General features: G+C 40.1%; 1 protein-coding gene across 4 annotated transcripts; it reads right to left on the bottom strand.

Annotated features, from left to right (window-relative positions):
- Positions 1 to 5,443: 5,443 nt before the first annotated feature.
- On the bottom strand, positions 5,444 to 24,652 carry JHY (junctional cadherin complex regulator). 4 transcript variants are annotated; one of them, XM_075521289.1, is made up of 10 exons: positions 24,144 to 24,652; positions 23,192 to 23,618; positions 22,408 to 22,467; positions 19,752 to 20,250; positions 15,666 to 15,776; positions 12,442 to 13,064; positions 11,355 to 11,640; positions 9,357 to 9,437; positions 7,957 to 8,082; positions 5,444 to 6,074 (listed from the first exon to the last, which is right to left on the bottom strand). In XM_075521289.1, the coding sequence occupies exons 2-10, from the start codon at positions 23,584 to 23,586 to the stop codon at positions 5,871 to 5,873; spliced, it is 2,385 nt and encodes a 794-aa protein (XP_075377404.1). In that variant the 5' UTR covers positions 23,587 to 23,618; positions 24,144 to 24,652; the 3' UTR covers positions 5,444 to 5,870. The 4 variants fall into 4 exon arrangements, 3 of the variants coding, with proteins under 3 accessions (XP_075377404.1, XP_075377405.1, XP_075377407.1); XM_075521290.1 differs by having other exon boundaries at positions 11,355 to 11,616; XR_012778420.1 differs by having other exon boundaries at positions 5,938 to 6,074; positions 7,957 to 8,076; positions 9,350 to 9,437.
- Positions 24,653 to 24,900: the final 248 nt, after the last annotated feature.

Raw genomic sequence — 24,900 nt, 5'->3', positions numbered from 1 at the left:
TACGATCACGTTTAAAACCGAAGCCACTGATCGCTAGCAACCTCAGTGACAAATACACGCAGAATGTGAACCACCCAACCCCAGGGAAGTCCCCGTCCCAGCCCGGGTGCTGCAGTGCTGTGCACTGAGCCTTGCAGGTCACAGGAGAAGGCTTTGGGAACAGGCTGCTTATCCCGGAATGTTTGGTGCAAACAAGGGCAAAAACCCTTGAGACTGAGACAGAGGAAGGAAATAGCCGCTACCTGAGCCATCCCCGCTCTCACTTGCCAGCTCCTTCCAGGCTGGGAAGCAATGCCTGCCGGGCTGGTGACAGGAGGCTGCAGCTTCTGGACCCTCTGGGCAAGCTTTTGGGAAGAGGTTATCGTGTTTGGAGAGTGGAGAGGGTCCTGCAAAGAAGGAAGGGCTGGGGAGATGTTTTGTTTGTTTGTTTCAGAGATTTTTCTCTTAGAATACGTGAAATGAGTTTTTATTCCTGGGTCCTGACTTACTCAGTGACAACTACTGACTTTTTCCTGCTCTCCCTTTGCTGCTCTCCCCAAGGAAGCCTGAGGAGTAGGGGAAAGATTGTTTAGAGCTGGCTCTGCTTTTTTTTTTTAATATTTATGTGTTTGTTTGGGAAATGCTGGGGTGGAAATGGCTTGCAGGAAATAATTGCTGGAAATAGGAAATCTTGGTGGATTTCCTATTTTTCAAGAAATCCACTGAAGTATTGATTTTCATTAAAATTCTTCTGTGAGTTTTTCTGAAATGAACTTGTCTCCTGTTAATTTATTTTAACACCTAAGTGATTAATGTTTGTTGTTGTTTTCATTAAAGAAAATTAAAAAATGGTCTATAAAATCCTTCCATGAACCTTTGCTTTCGGTTTTGATTTTGAGCATTTTCCTGTCTGCTGCCCTTAACATTTTTAATTTTTATGGGACTGGAAAGCAGTTCCACCCCAAGTTTTTTTCTTTCTATGGTCAGAGCTATGTAAAAGCAGATCAGATATGCAGGCTGTATGGGCAGTTACAGAGTGAATCATTTGCAAAGTCTTGTTATTAAACACATGTGTAGTGCCAGCCCTGAAAGTACCATGGGCTGTCGCTTGGTGAAGGTGTAAATAACCTATGGGCAGGCTCAGCAAGTGATCCAGGCATTGCGTGCGCTATGTCAGATCCTTTCTACAACTTCCTCTCATTGTTTCTCTCTGCTGGCTGACGGACTTAGTGCAGTTTTTTCCATTGGTTTTCTGAAGTGAAGTTTCTGCAGGCGTGGGCCTTGCTGAGGAGCAGAGGAGGGGTAGGTGAACGTAGAGAGGATGCTGACTACAGCCCTGCGAACTCCTCAGTGTTGTAGCCTCCTGAACCGATGACTTTGTCCTTCCTCTCTTCTAGTCACAATCACAAAGAGCATCACCTTAATTAAATGCAAACTCCTGCTCGCATGGTCTTACTTGGCTTAAAAAGTAGCTTATTTCTGCCTTGGATTTATCTTGTTTCTATAGCATAAGAAGCTTAGATGAAACACTTGAGCTCCAGTGCTAGAAGTGCCGTGGGGTGGCTACAGCTACTGCCATAGTCAGTATTCACGCAGCAGTAGCAATACATTGCACTTGGTGATAAGGGCAGGTGGGTGTAAAGTAGACGCTTAAGAGAAGAAAGGGTGATCCCACACTGGACTGCAGTGCCTTTTCTACCTGTTAGGGTACAGGTAGCCTTTCAAGGAAGAAGTTGGTTTTAACTCACGATAATGAGGTAACTCTACGACACAGGTTTCTGAAATGCCAGGAGCAAAGGCAAGCTGACCAAATTTTGTGACTCACTTTGTCCAGCTATTGCTGAGACCACTCAACTGGCTTTCCTAAAGTAAAGGCTCAATATTCTCCGGTGTTGTGTATCGTTGGGCTGTGACTGCTGGAACAAACCCTTAAGTGCCCCTATGACACACAAAAAACGAGCCCTGTGGTATTACCTGCAGCTGCCCGCTCTGCACTCACGATTATGCAAAGCTCTTGCTGAGCTGCTGGATGCTTCTTTAGCATCTGCTCTATCCAGGTTTTTGGCTCAGTATCACTTCTGTTCAAAGCAGGCTCTTCTGTAAGGCAGGCTGCTTTAACTCACCCTTGCCAGCTGTCACCAGTGGAGATTCACTGCCTTTACCTATCACTGTGATTTTGTGCATCTACAGCTCTTTCTCACACCACACAGGCAGTCACCAGAGCTGCTCCTGTCTTCGCATGCCTGCTTATTCTCACGCAGAGAGCACTTAGGTTTGGGCAACATGCAAAACTAAAAAAAAAAGGGCATATTCTTTGTGCGATTATAATTTACTGTAGAATTGATCCCTAATGGGAGATGATAATGATCAAACGCTTGGCTTGTGGGCTGTTTGGACGTTATAGCTTGTTCATGCCTATTTGAAGTATTCAATGACTGCAGGAGTTAGAGATAATCTCGTCTGGTTTACAATCCTCATCTTTGACAGTTTGTCTTTAGAGATGTAGTGGTGGCACATGGCTTTTAGGCTCTGCCTTATTTAATGTCTTTAACTGCTAAAACAGTACATTTTTGTCAGAGTCAGCAGCCTATGAGCCAGCTGTTCATACCTTTTGTGAGACGGTGATGGAAAGCCGACTTCAGTTATTTATGAAAGAAACATGACGGTGATGTTATTGCAGCAGCATTGCTCCTAAGTAGCGCTGACCCCAGGTCTTTGACCACTGAAGGTGGTCTCAGCTTCTACACTTCCTGAACCTAAAATATTAAGAAATGGTGGCACTAGAAAGGGCCCGTCAAGTCAATGTTGAGAAGTTCTCTTGGGTGGTGTACACAAATGTATTTCTGCCCCTGTGAAGGCAGCCTGTGCTCACGGTGAGTAACACTGTGCTCTGTGATAGCTGTGCTGGAGCCATGGGACTATGGCAGACAGGTTCTACTCCAGCTCAATCTCTCCCTGAATGCTTAATGCAAAATTCAAGGCCTATTTCTTATTTAAATTCCTTGCCTCCCTAATTTGAAAGACATTAAGTTTTGGCCTTTGCTTTTAAGCAGATGGATGCTCATCATTTACTTGTATGGTCCCTTTTTGTGTCACCATATCTGTTAGGTGCAGGAAAAATTTGCATTAGTATTGAGGTAGATCAAAAGATTTTCTTTCCACGTATGCTGCAAATAATGTATTTTTCTGGGAGAAAAAAAAACCCCAACAGTCCTTTCCAAATGGTTTGTGAGATGATCATGATCAGTGTTTTTAAAAAAAATCTTTCTCCCCCCTTGCCCCCCCAGATGCACCATCATATAAGTATACATGGCTTCTAGTTTAGCATGGGTTTTGTATTTAAATGTTTCCTAAAAGTTCTTTGTTTTATTAAAAAAGCCCCAAATGAAACACACCACCCACCCCGAAAGATCACCCGAATTTATGGGAGCTCTAAAGGTAGTAGGATGGCAGATAGGGAGGAAGGTGATCAATTAAGACATTAAGCATTTTGCACCACATGGACACATCTGCATGTCAGCCAAATAATAAGGCCATCAGCTCATTTTCAGGGGGCTGTTGCCTACTTCAACTCAATCCTCAGATCAAAGAGAAAATGTCTGCTTGCATTTTCTAATCAGAAAAGGGATGCTAATTTAGGTTCCTTAATGTGTGGTGGTAAGAGACTTCTTCAATTAACTGAATTCTATAGCTCAGAAAATAAAAAAGGGGGATACAAAGGGAGTCAGGCTGGAAAGGCAGAAGTTCTCATTAAATCAAAGGTCCAATATTCATTACCTCCAGCATCTGGGGCTAAGCACTAAACATGGAGATCATCAAAGGGGGTTTAATGGGTTAAATTGAGAATATAATCTAATTAAAATATTAGATACGAGTAAATAGCTCTTTGATATTCATCTGAAGGTTTCATTAAAATAGGTACTTGAGGTTTGTATTAAGGGGGGATTATCACTTTTAAGCAGAAACAACAAGTTGAGGTTCCCTAATCAGACATGCTTCGAAGTGTTACCATTTGGTTTAAAAATAAAAGTAGAAAAGCAGCAACTGGCAGAGCATGGAAACATTTACCCAGCCTGCCTTGATGGATCATACCGCAGGCATGCATATTCTGCAAAGAGGGGGCAAATGCAGTTCCCAAAGGCGAGGCGAAAGGAGGCTGAGGCAGAGGACGGTCCCGTTCCAGAAGCTGCAGTGGACATCTGAAGATGTCCACTGCTCCACTTTGATAGGCAAAACATTTCCCCTGCAACCTGACCCACATTCCCCCCATTGGAAGACACTTCTTCCACCAAGTTTCCCCCAAAGATTATGTACGTCACAGACTTCCGCCTGCGAAGTCCAACAGGCTAATTCAGCACGTGTGGTGGGAAGCAACTGACAGGGTGGAGAGCTTCCTATCTCTCAGGTGGGTCAGGAGGGCTTTAAAGAAAGGGACGTGTCCTTTTTCCGTGACGGAGAGATGCAGTATGGTGATCAGTTTTTCCCATATTAGGTTGGGAGCCTGACCGGAGATCCTGCAGGGTGTATTTCAGCAACTAACCCACTTTCAGGAGGACTGAGGCATCCTGAGGACTGTAGGATCTAGGTCAAACTCACCCAGGTCTCTATAAAATGAAAGGTATAGGACTTTTCCAGAAATATATGTCACACCTCCAATGCCTTGACTTCATTGTACGCCCACTGGAAAATTATCTTTCCTGTGAGACATCCAGCCAATGAAATGTCAACCCAGAAATGTGTTAAGGCTTACACATGTCTATCTTTACCTTTAACAAAAGGTGCATCTAGAAAATGAGAAATCCATTTCAAAGATATTCTCTCTTTTATTCCCCACCTTACCTTTCCATTGTTAGCCTCCTTCAAGGAGACTTGAACCCTTTTTTTTGCCCAAAGACTAATTCTCTCTCTCCTCCCATACAAAAGGGGACCTAATAAATTGGATGAAGTGCCATAAAACCCATGGATAAAAACCCATCATCACAAGGTTGTGGGGTTTTTTTTTTTTAACTAGCCTATTTTCTAAGAGATTTTAGTGTGTTTTCTTCAAAATTCCCTTGCTGTGTTTTCTAATCACGTTTCATATGTTGACTTAATTCATAATTTACTAAGTTAAAGAAACGGAACCATCGTAAGAAACCCATCTGTTTGTTGTTATTTTTATAGATTTAATCTGTTAAAAGCTGTTTCCTCTCAAATATGTAGCTCTCAATTATCCTTAGTTACTCAATATATTTTCCAACTGCTTCTGGCTAATAACAGATTGTCTGCATGATCAGCCAGTACTTGTTTTGAATGTTCTTGTCCCAGATGAAGCTTCAAAATTTTGGTCTTGATGTGACAACTATTCACTAACAGATAACAGAGTAACATTTGAATAATTAGTATTGTATCATTACCAACTGCTATGTTTGGTGCACATTTTTGTTCTCTTTCTTGCCAGCAATGGATTATTTTTGGCTTTATTTCTGGACAGTCTGCCAAAGTCTCCTCTGCACTTCAAAAAGAGAAACATTGCTGGTATTAAGATCATCAAATGAAACTGATGTTTATTTTTAATGTTTTGCAGATATGCTCATATGTTTGACATGTCTAAAAATGATCCAGCTGTGACAAGCCAACAGCTGATTAGTCTGAAAGACGCAACTGCTAGATCAGATGATTTCAAAGAAAAATAACAACAGAGATGACCATATTTAAAATGCGACATATGCAACTGTTTACATTTTTTAAAAATTAGGTATAGTAGAACTGATTCTAAAATTTAACAATTATTAAACTTAAGCCACTTTATATTTCGATGGAATGGTAAATCAATATGTGATGGTCATAGCTCATAATTAAATAGTTCAGACATTTTTGCCTTGAAGATACCCCTAATAATTTCAAAATACTTATAAGATATGAAGGGTTCTGAAAGCAGCTACAACTTGCTTCTCCTTCTCGTGTCTATTTTGCAAAGTTTCCAAGGATGCAATTTGAGGTAAGCTGTCTCCATTTAAAGTCTGTGGCAGAACTCTTCCCTCTTTCACCTCTTCATCTGATTGTCTTGCCGTGAAAGTCTTTGGTCTAGGAATCTTCTTAGCATATTCCAGCGCCTAAAAACATGAAAATTGGGGTAGCTGATTAAGAGAAAACCTGACCAATATTTCCAAGAGAATTTAGGTGCTTCTATGTTGAGTGAAATTAATAGTTCTCCTAATTCCTGATCTTGTTTCTGACAGTGTTCAATACTAGACGCTTCAGTGGCAACTGCAAGAAACCTCTGCAGTGGGCAAAATAACCCACCTCAAGGAGATTTGCTTTCTGACACTTACCACTGCAGGCCACCTTAAATACTGAAGCAGTGTTTTTTCTTTAAAAAAGAAAAAGCAACACAAGTCTATTCAGTTTATAAACCTTTTTTTTTTCAGTTTCATTAAGTTCTTGTCCTCAGTCACATCTTATAGCAGGGAGTTCTGCAGGTTAGTATGACAAGGATGGAAATTGACTGCTCCTATGACAAATTCTAAGGAATTGATGTATTGAAAGGCCTACAATGTTAAAGCAAATTTTGAAATGAAGTCTAGGGAGTTGTTTTGAATTCTCTGGAACCTGATTTAATATAATCCCTTGCCAAATTCCTTTTTGGTTAATTTCAAAGCTAAGACAGTTCTGAACAAGAAAAGATTTCTGAACAAGTGAGGATGGTACTAGACATGCCAACCCTTAAAGCTGTTGTTCTAGATTTGACATGCCTCACTGAAGCTGAGCAGGGCCATGCTGAAAGAGGAATGCGAAGCAGATACCTGTAAGAGCGTCAAATAGTACGGAATGACGTATGGAACCTGGAAGGCTATCTTGCAGAGGGGATGGAAACAGTATTACAGAAATCCTGAAACTGAGAGAGCTCTGGTTTAACCTGGGACATTTTTTGGTGTCTGTGTTTCAGTCGCATGTATTTGGAAACACCTGTTATGTCTCAAGTCGAAGTTGCATTATCTCACGTTCTTGGTGAAAGAGTGTCTAGGAAGTCTTCTGAAGGAATCCAAAGCCCTTTGGACATCCAAATAATGCAGTTTCATCTCTTTGTGGTTTATGTGAGGTTTGGAAATAAATGTAAGTAACTGAGGAATTCAACTGATATTAAACTCCACAATTTTTTTCCTGAAGCATACAGTTCTCATTCATCACCTTGAAGAAATACCTGTTAGTGTGCTTTCAGCACCAGGCAGGTGAGCTCCTGCAGAACTGATTGGATAGAATATATGCTATTTCCAGAGCTTTCTTGCTTCCTGCAATAGGGAAAAGGTGCTCCTTTTGTTTGTTTATGTATGCCACTGTTATGTAGACAGTTGTTGCTCATTTGGGCTCTTTTTGAAGGCCAGTGAAGACTAAAGTGATGTTGTATGGGCTTGAAAAATAAGACCAATTACTGTAGCTATGCAACTGAAGTGAAAAGAGTTTGTGAGCAAGACCGACAGGCAGGTGGATAATAGACTAACAAGAGGATATCTGTGGTGCATTAAAAAAGTGCACTCTGCAGTAGTGTCGCCTCTACCACTGATGTGAAGCAGAGCATGTGCTGTACTGGGTAACGTTCCTAGGGGGGTCCCACCTCTCCTTTATTCCCACCCTTTCCACGGGAAAACATCACTAGCTGTTTAAGGCAAGTTGAGTGCTGGTAGCTTGGATGGAGTACTGCTCCGTTTCCACTTGGTACGCTCTCATGAAGAGCAAGGCAGATGCATGGACTGAAGACTGCTGTTGGCAAAGAAATCAGCAACTCTGGGCGTACATCTACAGCCATTTACAGAACAGGTGCACAGATGAGCACTTGCCAGGATCCTATGAGAGCAGAAGTCCTTAGAGTTGTTAAAAGGAAAATCAAAATGGAGAAACTATTTTAGCCTACTGTGAGTTAAGTTTATGCTTTTCTTTTCCTTTGTGCAAAGTCCAGAATCTCTCCCTGCATGCATTTTAAAGGGACTCTGTCCTTACCTTTTGTCTTGACACTGAAGATATGACCTGGGGTTTTACAGGTAACCTCTGAACTGAAGCAATGCTTTTCATATTGTGTTCCTTAATTTGCTTTGCATATTCCTTTTGTTGCTTTAACTTCTCTTTCTGACAAAAGGAAAAAAGTGTATGGTTAATTAAATGACTCGGTGGGTCCATCAATGAAACACTTTTTCCACTGGAGTCTTCCATTTACACCTCTGTTGCTGTTTAACCTGGCTATGCTATTGATCATTCCTCAGCAGAACACAACAGGAAATCCTGATAAATGGCACAGCTTTTTAAGTCACTCTTCATTTTTAAGAGCTTTTTCTTGGACTGTATTGAGGATAGAGCTCAACAGAAATGTGACAGATGCATCTTTATTCTGAACGTTTCAATATATCTGTTCAGTTCTAAAATGGCTGTGCTAATTTCTATCAGCTTTTGCAATGACTCTGTACTTACTTTTAAGGCCCTGAACGACATACTTCATTTACTTAACTGATATTTTGTGTCTTTATATTTCCAGCAATTCATTATGCTCAAATTCAGCAGTATGCTCTACCTTGCCCCTGTTATCAGCCAATGTCAATTATCTCCTTTCAATGCAGTGACACCTCAGTGGCATGCCAGGTTCCAGAAGTGTTATGATGGTGTTAAAAACACACAGAGTCCTGGGCTATGCATCACTCTGTCCATTCCCATTTCAGATCTCTAATCTGTTTCATTTATGGCAAGGAGGAAGAAAATACAGGGGCTTCTCAATGACTCCAAAGGGATGATCATTTTATCATTTTTCCTTCGGGCTGTCCTACAATGTTTCTATAAAGAATGCCATATACAGCACCTGTTGTCAGAGTAATAGGGTCTCAAAGCATGCAGGATGGAGCCTGCAGCACCTTAGATATACAGCTGCTACCAGACCCCCATTATCAGCAGAGAACAGGTCAAACGACACCAATTGTTCAGATACTTGTTCTGAACAATCTGTCTCCATTTCAGCAGGGTAATGCGCATCCAGCTATTTTCTTCTTGTGTTTATACAACTTCTTCTTTTACTTTCACTTTGAAGGTTAGGCAAACCTTCTACACTGGGAATGACAATGCAACTCAGTCACATGAGTGTGTAATTTACTGGTGTGCAATTAGCCTTGTTGAATTCTGTGAACCACCCCTGTTTCTGGAACTACAAAATTAGAGGGTTAAAATTATCCACAATACAGTTGTCTTTCCTTCTATTTGAATCTCCGCTTAGGATCTCAAGCTAGACCTAGAGTCAAGGACATGAAGTACCAGACAAAACATAAGCTGCTTCTCAGCAGTGATTTCTTTGCCATTCTCCCCTGCCTAAGTTCACTTTGCACAACTGAAAAGCAGATCATATAACAGGGACCGCTTACTTTCTCTTTGATTGCTTCATAGTCAGGTCCAAGGCCTCCAAGCTTCACATTCAGATTTATGTAGGCTTTTGAGCTACATGGCTGAAAAACAAACAGCAGTGGCAGATTTTCCTGTATATGATTTCATGGAGAGCATAATTAAAGCAAGTCTTGTAGTAGACACCCACCATAAGAGCAGGATTCAATTTGCAGTCTCAGTCTTACCTCTGGCATGTCTCATTTTAAGGATTGTAAGCGACCAAAAAGATTGAGTTAATTGCACAAGTCAAATTACACTGTATTTCCTTTGAATCTAGGTGGATAATTGCCAATCATCCAAATCACAATGCAATACTTTCTCAGTCAAAAATGATCTTTTGTGAGCTTTATTTTTAAACAGCTTAAAGTGACCCATTTGACTGTTATTAGAATGAAACTCGAAAGAACCTGGTATAAGAGAAGCAGATAAAAGTACCTGATTTTGGTGGTAAAAAAATAAGGCAAATGTTATTAGTAATAGTAACCTTTCTTTGTTCTCAAAACTGCAACGGAAAATTGTTCACAGACAGTTGAAAAATACATGCTTTGCAGCACAGCAAAAGCTTTACAAGTATATAGGGAAGACAGAAGATGAGTGATGGGTGATGCCATTTCAATACTTCAAGACATTACTGCAAAGATCCCAGTACTTCCAGAATCTTTTTCATCTCTTTCAAGAACACTAGATGAATTTTTAGAAGTGGACTATGTTTTAAAAACTTGTCAGTCGAAACTCATTATGATCAGCTCTGTAGTAATTTCAATCACAGAATAATGCAGAAACACCAAGAAATTTCTATATGCAAATAAAATGTGCATTTCTTCAAAGGGTATGTTCAAGTTAAACTCAATTGCAGATAAACTAATTCTATGCACTGAATTTTCTATTTGATGTCTCTTTGTGTCAGTTATCCCTATTCTTTTGTGATATACTTACACTTAACTTTTAATTTAAGGTCCTGTGAAGAGTTAATCATTTAGCTGTCTACCACAAAATCAGGGTTTTGTCACTTCATGTGATATGACTGCATTTGTTTATTAGGAAAAGTTGGATTTTTCTGTGAGACATAAACAGTCTTATTCTCTGTGGCATTCCTCACATACGAAGCATGAGAAAGCTAGTGAAAATACAGGACAGAAACAATGGTTTGAACTCAGGGGAACAGAAAGGGAAGGAAATCTGCCCTTCAGTTACTATCATAATCCAGCTAATTCTTCTTAGAGGCATTCAAGCAGCAATACACAAACTGCCTCCTAGATGAAACACATGAGTAATTATTCCAGCTTAGTTTGTCTGCCCTGAGACTTGGAGCTAACTTCTTAAACATTTAATTTGTCATGGACACGCAGGGATATCTCTATGCTGTTCCACTGCATCTGTGTTAACTGGTAACAGTATGAAACTGGACACACAGAAAAGACAAAAAGAGCCAAGTTTTAATAAGGACCAAAATGGGATCATCAGGAGACTTGTAATAATGTTTATGCCGTTAGCTTTACAAATCCTCTAAGTTTGTTGTTGTTCAGTTTGATTCCCTTGGAAACCAAGAGATTTGAGTCGGATAGCAAATGAGCATGACCAGGATAATGACTTGCTCAGATCTGAGGCCTGGCTACCTGCTGCTTTATACAAATAGCTTTATTCTAAATCATTTTATCACTGGATAACTTAAAGGACAAACACTGCTCTGTATGTTCTTAGAGCTAATCAAGCCTGAAAGTGACATAGGGAGAGGTGGTAGTGAACTGCCTTGCTCTTTAAACTAAAATGATTTTAGTGTCTGTTTCCACCTTTGTTCCTTGGTTTTTAATGCTCTGGACAAGTCAGTGTGTCAGTGTGCTCTCTGCAGCAATGAAATATTTCTCAGTCCCCATTCCTTTTTTTTTCCTTTTGTGCAGATCTTTGGATTATTAAAAAAAATATTAATCAGAAGGGGAAACAGAAATGTAAAGCCATCCAATCCACATCTATTTGCTTACCTTCTTGCTTACTTTAGGCTGTTTTTGCTTTTCCATTTGCATGAGATATCCTTCTGAGTTGCTTCGGCTTATTTTCACTTGATTTCCTTCACTGTTCTCTGGATCTACCCCTGAACCACTTTCTACCTGTGGGATTATAGGTGGAAGTAGGCTGAACAACAGCCTGTCAGCTAACTGAGCTTCTGTCAAATGAGTGATTTCTTGATGATGCCGCTCCATCGTTTGTGTAATTTGGGAGGTTGTACAAGGGGCTGTTGGTGAACTGTGAACAGAAGATTGAGAAGGCCTCAAAAAAGAAAGAGGGGGAAAACCAAGAATCTTTATTTGTATATAGCAGATAGCTCAACAAGCAATCTGTACATGGAGTGATCCCTGCTCACAGAATATACTGGGAACATGAAGATGGAAAGACGGGTATTTCACAATGACTGACTTTGCTTGCACCCAAGTGTATGTTTAAAATAAATGGAAAAATTATAGATGGGGAAACTTTCAGCCTGATGCAAAGCTAGCTTAAGCCAATGAAAACCGCCTTTAAATGGCTTTGGATCGGGCCTGCTGAGTACTGAAAGAATTAATTGTCTATGTGAAACGAAACCTTCATTTTTATCAAGGCAGGTGAAATTTTACGTAACTAAGGATTTTCATGCCCTTCCCCATATGTAGCGAGCCAGAACTGGCACTGGAATGACTCTGGATATTCACCCTGCAAGGCAAGTTTTGATATAACTCTATGCAGCTAGCAGTAGACTTAGTTTATGCACAGTCCTCTTTGCCACCTATTTTTTAAACTTCACCTTCTAGCCTTTCAGAAGGAAACTTTCAATTGTGGAAAATTCTATGTGCAAGAGAGCCTGGAGTATAGAACTGTCCTTTTCCAATACCACATTTAAAAATCAATAGTTATAATGAATCTTAAGTTAGTAGTAATCTATAGTGGCAGCTTTGTAGCAAAATAATTTTATACTTTGGATTTTAAAACATTTTCTTGTCCATGTCTATTTTTTCTTGGCATCATAGTGTTATGATAATACTGTTTCAACACTTACATCCTTACCATAAACTACTGATAGCATAGTTCTGATACCTTTTATCCGCATAAATGTGTTTTTTGCAATCCTGAAGTGATACTTGATCCTTCACCAATTCTTGAAAATTGGCATTAAAAGTAGATGAAATATTCCTCTGATTTGGATGTGCTTGACCATTGGTACTGTTATCTCTTGCAAAAAGCTGCACAGTGACGTGGTTGTATAAATGTTGCTGGTCATGTGGAAGTTCGTTTGGAGAATCGTGCTGATATTTCTTGTTCTCCTTGCTGCTACATGCTGGAGATATAACCTCTGCTGGGTTAAATTTATGTAATGTTGGATGAAAAGGATAGGTAGATGTGGTAAAATCCTCATTAACAAAATATCTTGAATTTGGGACATTATTTAAGCCAGTATCTGAATTTGCTGCTGTATTAGTGTCAGGGCCAACAGAAGGAGTTGGATACAGCCATTTCTGCAGTGCGCTGCTGTAGTCTTGCTCCACTGCCTGCATGGGAGCAGTCTGAAATTCTGATATTTGGTGGTGCCTGTGGCGCCAAGACTTTGGTTCTGCTGGTCTTCCTGGTGGTTGTTGGCTATCATTCCTTGGGAAAGCTCTCCCTTTGAGACTCTGGTTGGATTTTATTTTATTTCTCTGGGAGGACTTATTTTGGTGATCCTAAAACAAGTTATCAAAAGTGGGGTCAATTTCAGTGGTTGCTATTTTAAATGTTCATTAAGATCAACAATATACAAGTGTATGGGTAAGTTTGCCTGTCACAATGCCTTTCACGTAGCTATTTCTTAGAATTCTACAAATTAACTGATTAACTGATGTTTTGACTAGATTACATCATATTCTATGATTCTAATTCAGGACAACATTCTTATTTTAGACAGCCCTTAAACAGCTGTGCAGGTTACAATGAAGCTGAGTTCGGAACACGTACTGAACTTTGAACATGTGTTGATGTGGTGCCTTGAACAGGCCTGAACAGGCTGGAGTGCATAATAATCTGTCCCTTTAAAAAGCAGGGATGTATGGAGCCAGTCACCCCTGTTTAATGTACACTCACAACTAGAAAAGGGTTATAGCAATGTTTTATATGGCTGGATGAGTATCGCGATGGAAATCAGTTTTAAAAGTGAGCTCTTAGCAGAGAGTGAAGTGTAAAAGGAAAAGCATCTGCATCCTGGAGTCTAGTATGGTATGAAGAACAGTCTTTCTCTGTGTCCTTTGTAAGGCTTCGGGTTTGGGGTTTTTGAATTAACAAAACATGTCCTGGTAGAAGCGCCCTTAAAGAGACCTAGGTATGGTGTTGGTCCTTCACGACTATGATAACGGTTCTTTAACCTACTGATAATGAGTTAGGCCAGTTTGCACAAGTTTGATTAGACCCATCAAAATCACTCCGTGCTGCTTGTATCTAACCCTGACTCAGTAAATTATGCTCGAGGCTAGACCAGGTGATGACCTGGCTAGACTTAATCCAAAATTAAAATATGTAGGAACCCCTAGCCAAGACAGAAGCACAGATGCTATTCAGATACTGCAGAGACAATGCATAACACTGCATGAAAACTTTGCTTAATGGCCTGAGACAAATTCTGAAGCAGAACACTATAAAATGGTTCCTTACAGATGCAGACCATATCTAATAAATGATGCTGTGGTAAATATGGAATGAGGGAGTTTTATCTGAATGAGATGCAAAACCAGGTGCCCTTAAATGCACAGGACTACTTGTTTCTAATCCTGTAGACAAGTGGTAGCTCACTGTCAACCATCTGGGGAAAATGTTTCAAATATCAAATCAGTTCTTGGTTTTTATCTTCTAATGAAAGTAAACTGTACTAAATTTCAGGAAAAGATGGCTATGTACACACTATTAGACTGGTCCACAGTAGAAACAGACTGATGTCAATGATTTAAATTATTTCATTTCTAAACTAAGCACTCCTCCCTGCCCTGTATCCTGCAAAACATTATCCAAAATAATAAGAAACAATTTAAGCATTTAAGCACACCAGGACTACTGTCTTGAGCTAAACTGACATACTCTAGATCTGGAGTTTATTTAAAATTTATCACTTTCCAATTACAGCATCAGGTGTTGCCCATTCTGAGGAAAGACATGGCTTTCCTTCTAGGGAATATACAAATCCATTCTCAGTCCATTTAATCTTTGTCAGCGCTAAAATCCTCCTTTTCATCCTCCTGTCTCTCTAGGGTTCTTTTGTTAGCAACACTTGCAATCACTACATAGCATATGCACTCAGAATAACTACTTAATGGTAGGTATTAAATCCACATATAGAGCAGAATGTTTTGGCGAAGCTTTAGCACTGGGGAATCCTGACTCCTGGTGCCAAGATGATGATTTGTTAGCTCGACCTCTGCTGTAACGATTAATGTTCTGGCATACTGTGCCACTGGTGGAAAGCATGAACTGCTGCCAAACTGGGACCAGGCCAATGTTTTCCCATTTAAACGGAATGAGCAGCCCTGTAAAATACCTCCTTCATTCTGAAATTCCATACATAAAGCACATCTCTCACAATGAACAGCAGCATAAGATCTTGTTTGTCCTTTACAGAAGTGCAGCTTCCAGTCTTAAATGAACAGCGGGGAATTTAAACAGTCTGCCTGAATTACTTCCAATACTTGTAATACAAAGAGAGTAACTAGGTTTGCCAATAATAATTCCAGCTGGCTTGAAGTTCTGGTTCTGAAGTTCTTGGTTTTTCATCAGGCATGATAACCTTCTCTCTTTTATTGCTCCAAATATTATCCCATTGCATTGGTTTGACAGGCCAGCATAAAACAGTTCTCTAGACTTACGTGTACGGAGGAGGTCAGTGCAACTTTTTCTCCATGTAATGTTTTCTGTTTTATGGTAACCCCTTGATGTTCACGGGGATTTTAGGGGACAAGTAATGCAACAGTAGTTAAGTTCTAGCTCAGAATCCTCATGAACCATCAAACATGACCATGTACTAGTTTGCACTTTTACATTATTATCAACCAAATAATGTCCTAAATAGATAAGATTCTTTGAGCTCAGCATTTTTTTTGGATTTGGGATCTATTTTGATTTAAAATCATTCAGTATATAAAGAAGCATATGCATCAAATTTTGGTGATTATCTACTGACACATATCTAAGGATTTATTGTCAGTAATTGGTACTTTAAAAGTAATGAGATTACAGCTTTAAATATTCAAACTTCAATGCTTTTACACATATATTTCAATTATTATGTTCTATCGAAAGGGAACCTTGAGTTGCTGTGCCTTCAGGTACCATTTGTCTTCAGGCTCCATTTTCACAGTCTGGAATGGTAGGACACTCTGAACTGGTTCCTCACGAACAGTTTTAGGATCTGTAACCTAAAAACCAAGAACGTTTATGTCCACAGCCCAGCCAGATGAAAGGATTTAAAAGAATTGAGGAAAGGATTGGGGAAAGAATGAGAAATAATTTGCCTCCTAATAATTTAGCTTTGCATTTAAAGCTAAAATGCTAAAGTTAGGCATTATATAATAGATAACAAGAAAATGAACAGCTAAAAGAGAAAATGAAAAAGGAAGCAAACCCCCAATTAACAGTGGTGTGGGAGTAGGGAGTATTCCTTCTACTTTTAAGAAGAAGAGAGGAAAAGAAAATTGCAGGAAGTATGCAGCACAGAAACCTACTTGTAACTCTCAAATGTCTGGGCTTCTCTGTTTATGAGAGCCAGTGGATGTACCTAATAACAGAAAAGCAACTAGGCAATCATCATTGCCCAAGCAATCAGCCAGTGTACCAAGGTATTGATGGATGACACACACCATAGCAAGCTCTTGAACAATAGAGTCAATGCGGAAAAAGATGGCAAAACATAGTAATACTCGTAGAAAAGTACAAGGAGTAGCTGCAGAAATAAAACATCTAATACACATAGCCTGGCAGCAATACCAAACGGCTTGTGCAAAATAGCAAGCCCACAAACAAGAAGAACATCTTCACGTGGCCACAGTCGTGGTAGCACGATGGCTGGAAATCAAATTTGAGGAATTTTTTGAGGGTGCCTGCTGGCACTACAGATTTTGAAGCCAAGAGATACCGTCATAAATATGGCAAGAATTAATTTTTTTCTTGAAGCATCAAACTTTTTTTCCAATCTATACAACTTCACAAAAAACAATGCTTTTTTATTTTTTGTTTATACTTGTGTTGTCCCAAACTATCCTGCTAAGTACTATAGCAGGTGTCACCTCAATTAAGTGTGTAGTTAGGCAGTCTCACCGAAAAGAGACTACAGCTAACTATGTGCCGGACTCATGCTTGTGGTAGAAGTACCTATGCACCACTGAAGAGTGACACTGGCTAACACAGGAGAACTTGCATGGAGAAGATATTTGTGACCAAGAGAATTATTAACCGAAAATCGTAACGGTGAAATCAGTATGAAGGAAGTGTTAAATTATTCTGGGGAGCTGAGCCTCTCATCTTTGGGGGTGAGAGATTAGGACAACTAGGAAAAGGTAGATAGGGTCTATTGCTGAGTTTTCAGGTGATCTCATTGCTCCAAATGGCGATGCAGATTCTATCCATTGTGACTAGAAAAGTTCACAAATTAAAAGTTACCACACAGGTTTCCTGAACTGTGGATAGATACAGCTTTGCAGTCAGTAAGATGTTTTTGGTGGAACCAACTGACTCACTGTATTGATAGTTTACTGGGCAGGTAAAGCATACTTCTACATTATCTCTTTGAAAGAGGAACAGGACACAACCTCTGCCAGCATTTTTTGTGAACTATTCTATTAATACCAATCAAATTGAGAAAATGATCAAATGAAATTGCATTTTGAGCATCATAAGCTGTGTAATGCCTATTCTGTTAAATTGAGGCCCATAATTGCTTCTCTACTGAAAAGATACAACAAAGACAGCAATCATGGCATGTCATTATCCCAGACTAGAAAACCGGCCTTTGCAGTGAGGACTTCAAAGGCTTGTGGTTCTCGAATTGCATTCGGCTGCTATTGTTGAAGCGCAGGCAATCTTGATTAGGTGTTTACACTGAGGTAAGGCGCAGTGCACAGAGAGTCTGAGTGCCTTGGTCTAGAGCCATTAAAAAATTGTACATTATGTTCCTTGCTTTGAAGTAAGGGGCTTGTAGGTAGGAAAGCAACTCATATTGAGTACAGCTGAGCTAGATTGGGCCACTACTTCTCTCTCTTTCTCTCCCTCTCTCTCAAAGAAACTCATCATCAGGTTCTTAAAGAATCAGGCAACACTGCAAAGAACTTGATGCTTTATAAAATGCTATATAAATTAGTAAATATACAGATCGACACACATTTATGGTATGTTTTGGTACCTACAGCCTGCTGTCTGTATGCACAGAGATAACAGCTGTAAATCTTGCAAGAATGAGGCTGCAAATATTTTACCTATTGTTTTGTCAGTTGAAAAAACCTGTACGCCAAGTACTTACTTCAATGTAAACACTATTTCCTACCACAGTACCCGACAGCCAACAGTGACTGTATCAATAAAAACAGCTTCAACATCCTGCAAAGCTCAAAACAATCCAGTTGAGGAAAGAACCGTGTTCAGAACCTGTTTGATCATTCCAGCAGAAGACACGTGGCTTGTTTGCTTCTTCGCATTCTTGGTGTTTTTGCACTTTTGATACAGTTTTCCAGGTGAGGTGACCAAAGTTGGCTCATGGGTCAGCTCTGGTCAACAAGATGCTTCCGTCAGGCCTTCTTTCACCCCCTCCAACAAGATGGAGCAATGGATGTCTCGATTAAGAGTAAGAGAGGTAAGTACTTCTTCCTGTGCCTATCCGCAGCAAATACAAAGCTAGCTGACAGTAGGTGGTGATGCTGTTGTGGCTGTATCAACTTGTCGAGGGAAAAAACACACCTTTCTACACACATGCTGCCTGGCTCCTGCTATGTCACAGCTCTGCTGTCCCCATGGCTACTTCAGCAAGGTCATCTTAGAACACAGCCCTGATTTTAACAGATTTTTTTTTTTCTATTACGTATCTTTGGATAGTGTCTACACAATGAAGTCCTGAACCCTGGCTCCAATACTTACATATGAAACATTTTCAGAATTCCCCAAATAGTAAACATAATCATATCAACACAGCTTTAATTAGTATCAATCTACACTAATTATTTTTACCATCAACCAAATTATAACTGAAAAAAACAAGTGCTCTTAATAGCTCTGCTAGAAAAAAGCTTGTCCACCGTTACACTCATTGTAATGTAGTCAGCAGATGCCCTCTAGTGTTGTGTCATCTGTTCATTAGCCTTGGAAAATGTGTCACTTGAAGCAGAAAGTCTCTGTAGTTTTGCAAGTTAAGAATTTCCTATGCTACAACTCGTGGAGCGGTTCAATGACTCCCACCTTCCCATTATGCATAAGAAGTAGCAAGTAAAAGCAACAAACTCATGTATAATCGTTCATTAGGAACTGTAGTTACATTTCCACTTAATCCTTAATACAAGTTGCCTGACATTTTTCAGTCAAGCATAAGAAAGCTAGGTCCTTCAAGTCCAACTGTTGTACATGACTCTGCTGACTGATTTCAAATATAAGGTTTGGTCTGGCTGAAAAAGGAAGTAGGGGGAAAGGGTTGTCTGACCACCCAAATCCGACACATATTTCTTGGATATTCCTACATGTATGACCCTAAATGACAGTGACAAGCAAGAGCATACATGACCCTTGAAAGCAGTGTGACCACAATATGTTTTCTGGTTCTCAAACTCAATTGTAACTTCACATATACTTTTTTGTTAAGGTCAATGCAGGTGGAAAAACACTAATACAGCTTTTTAAGCCAAATGGTAACATCAAGGTTTCCTACTGCAGTTAAAAAATTGTGAGTGTTCTGCTATTAGAAGCAATTTGCATTTGTCGCATTGAGCAAAACTGGGAATATGCTATTAGCAGAGATAATCATTACCAAATTCATGTAGGCCAAGCAGAGAAAAATTAGAGGCAGCAACTGATAAGGTGCAATAGGAGTAGATCCCATAGGAAGGAAGAGAGCATTTCTTTTGCATCAAGATTAAAGACTAGTGAGAGACCACCTCTGTGACCACGCAGACATGCTTCATGGCCAAGAATATATGTAGCTTAACTAGGCTTGTACCAAGGCCATCACTGGGGTTGTAAGTAACTGAGGACTTGCCAATTATTCCATAAAGGGTGAACAAGATCATAAGTTATCAGTTGCATGATAGATTGTAAATCTACTTACCTCCTCTGCAAACCTATCATGCAGCTACTCCATTTTAACACTAGACAGTCCTCAGTTTATACCAATTAGAAAACATGTAAAAGTTACTTACCTGCTCTTGAAGAACTTCCTGCTTTTTATTGTGCAATTGAAGATAGGAATTCATCTTCTCTGAACGTAATCCTAAAGTCCGTTTATTTTTTTCCACAAAGTCTGTTTTTGCTCTTTGTGGTCGATCTTCTTGAATCTGAAGAGAAAAAGCACTGCCATATGTACTGGGACTATCTTTGAAATGACAGCCATCTGCAGTTTCCTTCCCTTTGGTATGTAGCCTAAGAGGTTCGTTGCTGACCACGGCACTTGGTTCATGAAAGCTTAGTAGTTCTGTATCAAACTCCGAGAATGAATCTTGTGACTTTGCCTCTTGTTGATTCTTTTCTTCTGGGAAGCCATTGGAATGGAGGTAAAATGAATCTTGCGAGAAGTCCACGCTGCTTTCTCCAGAAAGTTGACCTGCTTTTTCTGCCTCAGAAAATTCTGCTACTTCTTTTGTTTTCTTCCAGTTAGGATTGTACCTTAGGCTGAAATATTTGTCCACAGACTGTTGTTTCCTATTTAAAAAAGAAACATGAAATTATTGATATATAAATTGTATAAATTCTATATTATTTCAGCGCGCAATTTGAGCAAACAAATGTCCGGCAAATATGGTCAACTGGATTGTATCAGTGCATACAGTACGGCCATTTGTGGGACTGTGATTGGAACAGTGTTATCAAACTTTTTTAGTAGAAAATTTAGGCAGGACCTCCTCTTCATTTTTAATTTTCATTATCAGTGAATGATAAATTGGCCTAACATTCAGATCACAGTAGAATAAAGTCTTTATCCTAAATTTAGCATAGAAATCATAAGCACTATTAGAATCAACTAAAAGATGAAATTATTATAACATACTGCTTCTGTTGTTTCCTTTAAAATGATGTAGCCTACACAAAAGACTGTATGTGTTGCTCATTCTTCAAAGACTCTGCTGTGTGAAAGAAAAGTGATATTCCTGGTAAAATCCCTCTCTCAAATGTCAGTAGAACTGACTGTCTGAGCAAGAACAGCCTACAGCTCTGTACCTGCATTCTCTCTTCACATTCCTATGAAACATCATGATGTTTCAATAAAAAAACTCTCTATAAAAGACTTAAAGTAACTTCTCATTAAAAAACAGTTTGTAATTGAGATAAGAGTAGAAAAACATAAATCAGAAAGGTTTGTGGGTTTGGCTTTTTTTTTTAACATGTGTCCAAATCATTGCTCTGAACTACATTTGTCATAAAGCAAACAAAGATGGTCTGCCTTAAAAAAACCACAACTGATTCTGTTTATGATTTACAGTCTGATCCAACAGGAGGAAAACCAACTGCAGGAGCCAAATACATACAAATCGGCTTCCAGGAGATGTGCAGGCAGTGGCAGGAGTAAGGAGCGTGGGAGAGAAAAGCTTTTAACACTGCTTTTTCTTAACTGGACCTGCAGTATAGTCCTTGGACACTGACAAACGGTGAGCCTTTCAAAGTGACATTTATAGGCACTGAAACCTGGTTGACTCTTCAGCCCCTGTTAAAAGAAATCTACTGATCTGCTGGATTCTCCAAACCGTGGCATAGTTAATGATATTAACATTTCCATAAATAATTTATTCAGCCTTTCTAAATTAGTTACATGCCTATGCCTATATTTCAAGTGGCTCCTAAAAATAAAATAATCTGTTTCTCTAGCAATGCTTTTCATTTCAGGTAAGCACTGGTACCATGGTATCCTGTATACTAGAGATTACACGATTTACATCGGTGAAAACTTTATTATTCCTAGTTGTCATACACCACAGGTAAACAGAAATAGGTGACCATATTTTGAAATGAGTACAGAAATATGTGATATAATTGCAATGATTCAAATAACAGAGTATAATGCTAAAGAGTTCCATTGTGCTGAAATGTGTGCACAGCAGCTCAATTGTATTTATGCAGGCCAGGTCACCGCACAGGAACAAAATGAGTGTGAAGAGCTCCTTCATCTCTAATCATCTGCAGACAAAAAGTGCACCTTTTATTCCTCCCCCCAACTTGATATAAAGGTTAGATGGACTCTGTACTCATCAACAAAAGTGTTGTATGTAGACAACAGATGCAGCATTTCCTCTTCAAGTTCTGAGGTTAGTAATGGATGTAGAGAGGGGGTTTCATATGTATATGCTGTGATATTTGCTCCGGTTAATGGACTGTATTTGAGTACTTACTAGGCTAAGTTCAAACAAAATAAAATCAAATTTCCATTTAATGAAGAGCCTCACATTCAGCATAGTATTCAGTCAAAAAATTACTAAAAATTAGAGCATGTTTCTAGTACAATTAACATCATTTGCACTCACAATAAAATATTCAATAACTGGCCATTTTGCCTGTTGAGGAGGTGAATAAAAGCATGCTATTAATCATTTAGCCTTCATTTGTTTGCCATTTTATTTTAAGTAGACAATTAAATTGAAACTGCACATTATTATTACTTCAGGTTTAATTTAATCCCTTTAAACTTGAGAATTATTCCCAATTTATACAGTGTTAAACCTTTTATGCATATGACAGCAAATTAAATTTTATTTTATGTACCAAGTTAACACTTTCTAAAGAATGTTTAAAGGTGACAGTAACCCTGGAAATTTTAATTTTAGATTTATACAGCTATAAGGACAAAACTGCATTTATTCAACCCACCAATTTTTGCCTCTGAGTTTTCTTACAGGAAGTGGCCTGGTTTGCTCAGCACAGGTCTTTCTGTAAGGAACGAAAAGAGGATGTGTTGGTACTGGTCCTTGTTTTCTCTCTGGTTCTTTCTCACAGCCCAGCTCCAGAAACCCTCTAGCCCATGATCTCAGATCTGAAGGTCTGACAGTAGTGGTTGCCTATTTGAGATATAGCCAGCACGTACTACTAAATATTGTAGTGCCTGGTCCACAGCCCATTACAGTTATGGGACTCCTTCTGCTGACTGCAGTTCTGGGTCACGTAGACAGGAATAAGAGGGGATCTACATTTAATAGGCCTTTACCAGAAGAAACTGTAGTTAAATGCTCCCCCGTTAGCTTACCCAGTAATGTAGCGGCTAGCATATATCAGTTCACCACTTCCACCTTCTTGCCTGCCTGTTTTAGAGGCACCTAAATAGGCATGTAGCGTTCGCCCCTGTATCCATTGTCTAGAGCCAGTACGTGGGGAGCCTATACAGGTCTGTGAGGGATGTTTTCTTTTCCACCTTCCCCTCCTACCCTGGTGTTTCAGCTAATAAACAGTTAAAGCTATGCTGGAGAAATGGGCATAATAATTATGAATGTGGGTAAGATGAAACAGTACATCTTTGTGTGCAACTAAGTCCTTAGGTGCTCCTAATAGCACTTTGGCAATATAAATTGGTCTTGAATATGAAACTTATATTCTGAGGAGCATAAGGTTTTAAAGCGTCAGAACTATTCTACTCATCTACTACAATCCTATGCCTTACCTTCCATTACCATCCTTCTTTTGTATTCCATTTGTATACCGATTTGTGTCATACTCAGCTCCTTCTTGTTCTTTTAAACTCATCTCCTCCAAGCTATCTTCTTCTAAGCTGTCATTCTCCAACTCATCAGAATACAGTCCTACCAGCTCTTCATTTTCACGAATCCGCTGCTGGAGTTCTAACTGATACTGACTCTCCTGAACAAGGCTTTCAGAATCAGACTCTTGGGAGTCATGCGGACTTGAGGCAAAGCCCCCTTCGTTTACAGACGGCCCTTTCCAGTTTGCAGGATGAAAATCTGGTTGCATGAGTATGCTTTGGGGAAAATGTTTTTTACTCATGTTGCAAGTGTGTGGAGAAGAAACCGAAATATACTTCGTACGTGAAGGATTCATTCCGTGTTTTGCACTGATGGTATACACCAGTCCTGTATTTGGAAAACATGAGAGTAAACATAAAAAGGTTGTTCACTCTACGATAATGATTATATTTGTTAAAAGCTGGAATTGTGGGTAGTATCATTGGCTTGGGCTCAGAATTTGATCTTCTACAGTTAAAACAATTCTTTACTCTCATCCGTTACACTGATTTTCCTTTAAGTAGGTAATACCAAGGTCCCTATACTGCAAATGCATGACTTACTACTATGAAATCTACCTTAAACTATTAGTGGTAACAAAGCTAATCATGTACAAACAGCTTATGAAAAAGAAAATTAAGCTAAGACAAAGCTACAAAATTTCATCTGTTAACTTCTGAGAGGTAAAAGAAATTTTGTTATGTTCTCTTTATTCAACTTTATATCGTCTTGACATGTAAGCTATCAGCAAGAAAGCGTGTGACAGAGAACACAGTGAAAAGAACTAGAACACTTCTTAAATTAGAAAAATAGTTTCTTTTCATTTGATCGCATTTAAATGTTCGTAAGCTGTTTGCACCGCCAGATACTTACAAGATAAAGTGCCTGGGAGGAAGGAAAAAGGCAGTGTTTTGTGAAGAACCCTCCATTAGCCAGTTACAGTGCATGCAGCGCGAACAATCAGTTTAAAGGCACATAGTGAGTTTCACTTTAGTACGTGGGCGACTGCCAAGATATGGAAATGCAATATATAATTTCTAATTTTTCAGGGTTAGCACTGCTTGTCACACGCAAGGTTACCCTCCGGGAGGCCTTGCACACCCGGGTGGACGCCTGCAAACGCTGTTCCCGCCGCCGATCGCTGCTGGGAGGCGGCGCACACCCTGCAGCCCGCAGAGGAAAGCCTGGCACCGGCAAGGAAGTTTCCGCTGGAAACTGCCTCTCCGTGAGCAGCCCCCGCAGCGCGTCCAGCGAGGGAGGTGAGGCCCTGCCTGGAAGCCCCGTCCCGGGAGCCCCTCTCCGGCCTGAAGGCAGGCCTACAGCCCCCTGAGAAAAGCCAGGCCAGGCGCGCGTCCCCCCCCGAGGCCTCGCCTCGCCCCCAGATCCCCTCACCCCGACTCCCTTCACGGCAACCCCCTCACCGCCGTCCCCTCGCCCTCGCCGGTCCCCGCTCCGCCCCAAGGCCTCCCTCCGCCCCAGCCCGACCCGCCGCCCCGTCGCCATGGCTGCACTGGCGGACGCCGCGCCGCACCTACCAAGCGCCAGGGCGGCGGGGGGAGCGCGCCCCCCCCCCCTCCGCGGAGAGCGTGGTAGCGCCCGGGCTGGGCGAGGGGCTGCAGGGCGAAGCCGC

This window comes from Mycteria americana, chromosome 19, assembly GCF_035582795.1.
Source record: "Mycteria americana isolate JAX WOST 10 ecotype Jacksonville Zoo and Gardens chromosome 19, USCA_MyAme_1.0, whole genome shotgun sequence".
NCBI lineage: Eukaryota > Metazoa > Chordata > Aves > Ciconiiformes > Ciconiidae > Mycteria > Mycteria americana.
This window is presented reverse-complemented; position numbering and strand designations above follow the sequence as displayed.

What these genes read in the sequence shown, in the direction of transcription:
- JHY (XM_075521289.1), bottom strand. Translation starts at nt 23,586, where the DNA reads ATGAATCCTTCACGTACGAAGTATATTTCGGTTTCTTCTCCACACACT. An exon ending in AAGAAGGATGGTAATGGAAG is followed by an intron (nt 22,468 to 23,191) that starts GTAAGGCATAGG and finishes CGTTCCTTACAG; the next exon opens with AAAGACCTGTGCTGAGCAAA. An exon ending in CACATTTATGCGGATAAAAG is followed by an intron (nt 11,641 to 12,441) that starts GTATCAGAACTA and finishes TTCTTTTTTGAG; the next exon opens with GCCTTCTCAATCTTCTGTTC.